We start from the raw sequence: 8,550 nt of genomic DNA on the forward strand, positions 1-8,550 counted from the left end.
ATAAAATGTGCAATACTTAGCTGTAATCAGACCGCCTCCTGTTCACGTAAACTCGCTAAGATACGATATGTAAATTAGTTGTACGCGAATAATTATACATTTCTCGATATAATCTGTGCAAAGGCTAAAAATATTCTATTTTATCTGTGATTTGTTAATATTAACGCATAGCTTTGGCGGGAACGGGGAGCTAACTGTAAACGTAGATAGATCGAAGTCCAAATGGTTTCCGAGAACATTGATTCGTAAATGAAATATAAATAGAATATTTTAGTTGTAACGTAATCGCAAGAGGCGCAGGACGCGGTTTCTGATATCCTTCAGATTAGAGTTATATAGTAGAAGTTAACAAAACATGGTTTGTTGTGTAATAATATGGAAAACATGCGGAGACGGACGTTGATCAAGGTCATATAGTATGTTTTTGTATTGTGTAAATATTTTGGATTTATTAAGATTATTATATTGAATAAAAAAATATTGTAAATGAATGTTCTTGTTTTATTTGATGTTTACCCTATTTGTTTTGACATACATACACTCACTCATTATTATGCTTGGCAATATAAGAAGTAAATTTTTAAGTTCAAAGTTAGTTAGAACCACAAATACGAAATATTTCTTTGTATTTTATGAATATCTTTTATTAAAAACTGGCTAGAGGCGCCTTGATAACATTAAAACAAAATAGCTCTAAGACAACGATCACGCCTCAGAGAGCTTGTTCGTAAGGTATTTTTTTTTACTGAAAATTATTTTGAAGCAGCATTCAAACTAGGCACTTAAATTAAGTTGAGACTGCTCTATAAGTTGTTGCATATGATACTGATACCGGTAGTTCCTGAGATTAGCGCGTTCAAACAAACAAACAAACTCCTCGGCTTTATAATATTAGTATAGATTAGGCCCATAGGTTTACGACATACAAAGATCTTATAGCACTCAAAAATACACTATTTCCCCGTGTTTAAAATTTATAAAACAGTTCCGACTGCGTCTTATCATGATACAATCAAGAAGTACTGGGTGGATTTTCTTAAAAGTTACAGTATTTCAATAACTATTTTACTGTACAGTTTGCTATTACTATTTAATTTTTCAATAAAATTAACACATGGGGCGTTTGCTTGCAAATAGCGTTGAATCGAAGCGTAGCTGTGCTCACTTTGCCCTGCACCATTTGACGGTTTTATAGCTATGACGTCATAATTTTAACACTCACTTTAACCGCTCGTGTTTCGCTGGTTAAAGTAACGTTAATTAACTGTTAGAAGCGTCCAATACAAAAGTGCAACCTATTTCGCTGTCACTGTAAGACAGTGCGCGCACGAGCAACTTTGTCTCCGCAACTATTTTGTCTCTCCCACCTATGGGCTAGTATGAAAGTGCGCGCACGTAGCGACGCAACTCCCCATACAATTGATGGGAGAGACAAAATAGTTGCGGAGACAAAGTTGCTCGTGCGCGCTAGCTCTAACTGTTTATTAAATTTGGTCAAATTGACCACTCGGGAATTGCCATTTAAGAAAGAGGAACTATAACTAAAATATGGTGCAACCAAGCCCAAAATGGCACAAAACTTAAACATACGAATACTTTGAAAAGTGAAAACTAACATTTTAGATACACGCACACCGCATCGAGCGGCATGTTGCGTGCCAACGCACTTACGCACGTACTTGCGGGAGTAAGATTATTGAAGCACTCATGCCACATACGTAGTAAATTATGCATTTGCGTCTTAGAATCTACTTTGATCAACTCACTAATTTCATATTGTGGAAATAAAGTATTTTACTTTCTCAAGGTATCTTGTGTGAATAGTTGAATCGATTTCGCATTTTTTAAATTGTGATTTGATGCCAGGAAAAGGCTGATATTGATAAGTTCAGCAGAAATACTGGCTCAACGTCTGTGCAGATTGTTTATGGCAAAATAGAAAAAATATAAACAGCAGCAGCCAGCAGAGTCCAGAGAACTTGGAAAACAGTAAACACATCAATATTTATTGTACTTTAGGGTACAAAAGTGAAGGAAACGAAAATAAAATAAAACAGATTATAGTAGTAAATATACGTTTATTTACTAAAAGAAACATACAACATCGTAATTAAACTAAAACTTAAATACCATTCGATAAACAATTAAGATAAAATAATACATTTGTTGTTGTTATATTTGATGGTTTCTTTCCATTACATAAATGGCGCCATCCCCAATTTGATTAAAACTCATTACTTTAAACAAACAATTATGTATTTTTATACTACGTTTGATATTTTGCAAATCTGTACTTTTCGTACTTTAAAATAAATGTATGGCAATCAATCTTGTTTATAGGAAAATATATTTTTTTGTTTCTTATGAAAATTGCGATGGAAAATGAATGGAGATGGTGCCCACGAACCACTTTATTGAGTGTTGTAAATAATTACTGACTAGTTTCTTTGAACAATCTTGTATAAAACCTTCTTTGTGGCAAAAATTGGCATTTAAGTACAGAAAAAGTACTGCGGCGTATAAGTAACAGATCCAATAAATAAAAACAATACATAATTTGGTATTATTAACAAATAAATAAACGCATAACATAAATTTTCCATAAATAAATGTTAAATATGCATTATATTGATATTAACTACAAAAATTATCAATATAAAAGATCGAAATTTATGAATAAATATGGCACTAGAAACTAATTTTAATTAAATTTTTAGTAATTAATTTGGGTGTTTAACATACTGGCCATGATCTTATTTCAAAAGTATGCATATATATTTTTGTATAAAACGATTTAAAAACAGACATATTACATTATTTTATGAAAAAGTCTTATGTGAATATTTTTTTTATAAAAAATGTGCGAGTGACACTTTGACCAAGATGATAAGATCGATATAAAATCTGATCTTCCAGGGGTTATAATAAGAATTACTTACAGTTTTTTTACATACAATTTCAAAAAGTACATTATGGTTAATTATTATTCATTTATAGAAAACATCCAGTTAATGTAAAAAAGCTTGAAATAAAATGTTGCAAAAAATTAGATTTATGTTTTGCAATTTGTACACTTTATGCAAGTAGAATCGATTAATATTGAATTTCAGATGACATTCTATAGTGATGAATTGTCGTTAAGAAATCAATAAAAGAGAGCTTAATATCATAGTAGTTCCCAAGTTCCATGAAAATAATTTTATTTATTTTATTGTTTACGAATCGAATTTGTTAAAGTTTAGGATCAAAGTTACACAAATTGAATCATACTTATTTTTATCTTATTCGATTGCTTTGAAATGCATCATGTTTTTATCCGATTGTTGTAGTGTACAACATGCAAGTTTTTTTTAGGTTGCCATTCCAATTATTCCTTGTCTATGGTACAAAACCTAGTAATCTACTACAGTCTATGGTCATTTACAGTTCATCATCAAATCTATCGATATCATTGCCGTATCCCGTGGCCTCGCTGCCCACGAACACGTGGTGATGAGTCAGAATCTCATCATATGATAGATGATCATCGTGATCATCGTCGGCTGATACGAATAGGTGATCAACTTCTTCTTCTGCTATTTCACTGAAAAAAAAAACGTAATATTTGAATTTCGAATAGCATTTCTGTGTGCCTGTGGAACTTAGACACCATTTTTACTGTATCAAAGTCTAATCGTTTGCAAGCAAACCAAACGGTTTTATACTTTAGCAAAAGTAAACTAGCTACCACCCACGGCTTCACCCACTTAGTCAAAGAGAAATTTGCACAGTTCTTGTCCGATTTCCGGAATTAAAATATCTTATGTCCATTTTCAGGTAAGTATCAAACTATATTTGTAGCAAATTTCATTGAAATCGGTTCAGTTGTTGCGGGGTGATGAGACAAACGGAAAGGAGTAACTTTCGCAATTATAATATTCGATCCACGTAAAACTTTAATATTTTTCTTTTATTTCTACGGCTGTGTCGTAAAAGTAAATCGATTATTTAACCTACGTATGTTATTTTTATGACGCATTCCTATGTTATAAATGTTCTTAAAAATATTTTAATGTAATTTCATACATCTGTAAACATTGTGTAGCGAATCGATGCAATTACAATTAAGTGATTCATCTGTACAAATAAATAGATTAATTAATAGCTTGTTTTTTTTTAATTTATTGAGGAGAAAATAAAAATAAAAAAAAGACGGGTTGCACTCCGGGAGTGCCGGCAGAAGTGAAAACTTGATTATTAACGTTGAGCATGTTTGATATTTTGGAATGGTATCCGTCTTACGCTTTTTCGATCAGGTCACGTGTCCTGACGCGAGTTTAAGATTTTATACCCATTACAGAAAAAGTGCTCAACGCCGCTAAAGAAGTTTTCACTTCAATAACTACTACCTACCTATATTTGCAACCTATTATATTATAATATTTTAATCGGGGTGGTGGTGATGATGATTAAAAATTATGAATATGTTTTGTATGGTGATGGCGAAAATTAGCTATTCAAAAGCGCTAAAAGAAGTCTAGTTGAACTTGTTTTTTGAGTTTGAGTTTTTTCTTTAAATTATTTTGTCTAAAACCCACTTGTTATCCTGTATGACCCAGCCAAGTTCATCTACAGTCTACTAGAATTATTTTTCACTATTTTTTAGTTATTTTCTATAAACTCACGTATTATAACGGCATGTCCCAGCCAAGTTTGTCGACTAGAACTTTTTTACAATTTTTTTTGTTATTTTTCCAAGTTTGTCTACTAGAACTTTTTTTGCTATTTTTTTGTAATTTCTTATAAACTCACGTGTTATCCGGTATGACCCAGCGGTGCACCTCCTTCTCATCGAGCATTCCGTCGCGGTTTGAGTCCAGCTCGTGGTCGAACTTGTCACGTTCGGAAATTAGCCATTCTTTGTCTTGTTGGACTCCTGGTGGAAAGGTTTTTTAGTAAAAAATTGGTTGTTTGTAAAGTAGGTTTACGATCGAGATGTTTACGTGATAACGTCTTATTGGTGGCAGCGCTCGAGATGAGACGGGAGATCGGTCCGTCTCTCTCTCGTTATACCTGCGATCGCGCTCGTGAGCTTTTGGTGTGACACAAGTTTCTGAACATGTCACCCGACTAGAACGATTTTAAAAACGTTATCACGTTAAAAATAATAATACTATTACGAAAAAAAAAAATGGGAAAAATCTATAGCTCTAAAATTCTATAGCTCATGTGTTATGAACCTATATTACTGTATCGAAATACGTCCAGTAGTTTTTTCGTAAAAAAGTAATAAATAATATTTAATAGATTCTTACAATTTCTTCTAGGCAATTCCTATAGAAAATTTATACATACATCATTTATTTTATTGTCAAAAATTAATTTAAGACCTTCGCTCCAATCACAGCTATTAAAAAAAACTGCAATAGGCTACTAAAAACTAAAACAGATAGACCCGCCCTGACTTCTAGTCATAAGGCTCATCTATACACCACATAGTGCATTATCTCACCTCTCTCTCCCACATACTCGTTGAAGTCAATGAGCCCGTCGTTGTTGCTGTCCTTGTCTCGCATCGTCTGCGCCACTAGGTACGGATGCATCACTGAATGTTCTTCTGGGTTTGTGAACACCTGTAACATGATAAATCTATGTATTTATACATAATATTTTCGTATAGTATTCTATTTTAAAAATATTATATTATATAATTGTCGTAGGATTATTTTTCTTTACATTCTATCATAGCAGTGAATCTGTAAAATTATGGAATAAGCAAAACTCATGCCCAAGGCGCTGATTGCTTACTCATATTTACCTCATAACTCACACTCATTCCACAACTCACTCACACTCATCCTATAACTCACTCACACTCAGCCTATAACTCACCTCAAACTCAGCCAAGTCCAGTTTCCCGTCACCATCCCGGTCCGCCACTTTCCACATGGTCTTCTCTTCACGAACCAACTGGTAACAAAAATACCATTTTTATAGCATTTAGTAATTTATAAATACATATTTGCAAAAAGTGAAAGGAGATTCTGCATATTTAATAATATATTCTTTGTTACAATATAAAATGTCAACCTAAGTAACCTTTGCGAAAAATAAATGGCACACGACACCTTTTTAAACAGTTGTAAATTTCTGAACAATTGGTAATGGCAATAAACATCAAAAAATATTTATTACATTATATATTGTTTTACATTAAAAGTAACAGCATATTGGTAAGTTTTATTGTTTAGTTACAGAATTGTGCTTTTCAAAGGATGTCATGTAAAATGTTATGTATTTTAGAAATTTATTGTGTGTCATAGTTTTCGTATATATAATACATGTACATAATCAATAACAAAATGAAAGAAATAGTAGCAAATGTATCAATACACAATTATAAGAAAATTTTGTTCTTCTAGACTTGTCTCTCCTCCCAAAGACTGACGGGCAAAAGCTTTTAGCCTTTAGTATATTAAAGCAATATTTATAAGAAAATGTTTTTCTTTTAATAATAATAATAAAAAAAATAAAAATAAAAATCATTTATTGATCAATTTGTGGGTTAGGTACAAACATGTAGCATTTGGACCCCAAACTAGGACAGCCTGTATTTTGGGGTCCACCTTCCTTACCTACCTTTTAGAAGTGGTTTCTCTCTACGACTGATTGGCATCAGCTTTTCCCGTAACTTACCAAGCCAGTATCCCCTGTATCCTCCGGATTGAGTTCCTCCTCGGTATCCACTCCAAACGAGTCGCGCAAGTACTCCGCCCACGTGACCGTCCCGTCGCGGTCCTCGTCAGCTTCCGACATGCGTTCCTCCGCTTCTTCCCGCGAGAGATTGCTGCAGATGTGGACTTTGTTGTAAGGGTTTAAGGTTCAAAGTCATTTAGCAGTATATATAACCCATGGTTCTTTCCATGAGAGCAGCAGTTATGAGCTTTGTATTTAGGCGATAAGGTTCAAAGTAGATTATAAGCCATGCACAGCATAACCCATGGCTCCTTCCCAGGGGGCAGTGGATGTACTATGTACCTTGTATTGAGGGGATTTAAGTTTCGAAAATGCTGACAATATGCACTTTATAGATGTAAATTCCTCTTCCCAGTACACAAAAAATAGTAGACACTAGACAGTAGTTGATTATTATATCATTGGGCAATTTCATTTTGCTGATAATTTTTGTGTAAGATTGAATAAATCTTTATGTGTCCATCAGTTGTTAAATCTGCATCAGCAATATAAGAATTTGTTAGTAGTAGCAGGAAATGAAATTTAAAAAGCAAATTTAATTTAATACATATAATAATTTATCTTGAATTTAATAATTATAACTGCATGCTTGATCCCTGAGCAAATTGAAACTGTTGTCTCAGGTGCAGATTTTATGAAATAAGCATATATGCATTACCTATGCATATAATCATTTTAGAACGAGCAACAATTTGAAATCAATACGATGAATTTTTATTGCCGATTATAAATCCTATTGCAAATAATTTTAGTAGTAAAATAATAATTGTTTAAAAAAAAAGATATTTAAATATTGTTTGAGTATTTTTTGTTTACATAACTAGATGAAACCAGTAAGGCGGTGGTGATTTCTTTAATAGTTATTTTTGGAGTGATATTGAATATTTAATCAAATAAATTATCTCACATAAAAGAGTTCAAGATCCATTTCCTAAGTTCATCCCGGTCGATGAACTTGTCTCCGTTGAGGTCCATCTTAGGCAGCAGCAGTTCCAGCCGCCGCTTCGACTCCTCGGGCGACAGCTTGTCAAATTCCTCAGCCTCCTTCACACTGCCTATCGAGTAATAATAAGTCACAATCAGTGTTGCTGGCACGAGAATGTATAAAGAGTGTTTCACAGACATCTCGCTATCGCTCGCCTTATCAACTGAGCATTGCAAAACCCAGCGTGCGCGTTAAATGTAAACACCTATAAGTAAACCGTACCTAAAATCGCTTCATGATCAAACTCGACGTTATGACCCGCGTCGTTATAGTGCTCTGCATCTCGCGGCCGGTACGCCCCGTCCGACTCCCGCTCCGTGTTATCCAAGCTATGGCTGTGCACCGCCGCCGACGCGCAGTGTAATAAAATATTCGGTGTTAACAATAACACAAATGATACGAAGTGTTGAAAGTTCATTTTGTTTGAAATGTTACTGTTTTAGGTTACAAGTCGTTTTTCATTCAACGCTATGTGTAATATTTATGTTACTATAACATTCTTTCAGTTTGTTCTAAAATAAAACGAAATGCTTTATTTTTACAAAGTATAAATAAAAATTGACACTTTGCAGCTCGGCTTTGCAGACTGAAGCGACACTGACATTGACTTTTTAGTTTTTACGAAAATGACAGCTAGCTACTAACAGTAAGTTGCGTTCTTAAATTGATAGATGATTGGATGAACTCAAGGATGTAGTTGATTTTTTTAATGCACGCAATAGATTTCAAAAACCTTGTGCTGTTATAATATTTGTATTAATATGTTAAGAAAACGAAATTGAAAGCAATTCTCGCTAACCATTTACTGATTCAAAATTAGTCGCGGGAAA

At 33.5% G+C, this 8,550-nt stretch overlaps 1 protein-coding gene across 1 annotated transcript; it reads right to left on the minus strand.

Moving 5' to 3' along the window:
* Nucleotides 1–3,404: 3,404 nt before the first annotated feature.
* Nucleotides 3,405–8,302, minus strand: LOC149910752 (reticulocalbin-2). The gene is made up of 7 exons (XM_090116540.1): nucleotides 7,943–8,302; nucleotides 7,643–7,790; nucleotides 6,676–6,826; nucleotides 5,872–5,949; nucleotides 5,492–5,612; nucleotides 4,792–4,915; nucleotides 3,405–3,583 (listed from the first exon to the last, which is right to left on the minus strand). The coding sequence occupies exons 1-7, from the start codon at nucleotides 8,136–8,138 to the stop codon at nucleotides 3,421–3,423; spliced, it is 981 nt and encodes a 326-aa protein (XP_089972666.1). The 5' UTR covers nucleotides 8,139–8,302; the 3' UTR covers nucleotides 3,405–3,420.
* Between the last annotated feature and the right edge of the window lie 248 nt (nucleotides 8,303–8,550).

This window comes from Colias eurytheme, chromosome 2, assembly GCF_061535395.1.
Source record: "Colias eurytheme isolate Ceu_HAF_F1 chromosome 2, ilColEury1 Martin Lab GWU primary, whole genome shotgun sequence".
Classification (NCBI taxonomy): Eukaryota; Metazoa; Arthropoda; class Insecta; order Lepidoptera; family Pieridae; genus Colias; species Colias eurytheme.

Excerpts from the sequence above, each read along its gene's own strand:
- LOC149910752 (XM_090116540.1), bottom strand. The coding sequence starts at position 8,138 with ATGAACTTTCAACACTTCGTATCATTTGTGTTATTGTTAACACCGAAT. Across the intron at positions 4,916-5,491 it reads CGAGTATGTGGGAGAGAGAG|GAGTCCAACAAGACAAAGAA; the intron begins GTGAGATAATGC and ends CCTTTCCACCAG. Across the intron at positions 3,584-4,791 it reads TGGGTCATACCGGATAACAC|TGAAATAGCAGAAGAAGAAG; the intron begins GTGAGTTTATAA and ends TTTTTTTTTCAG.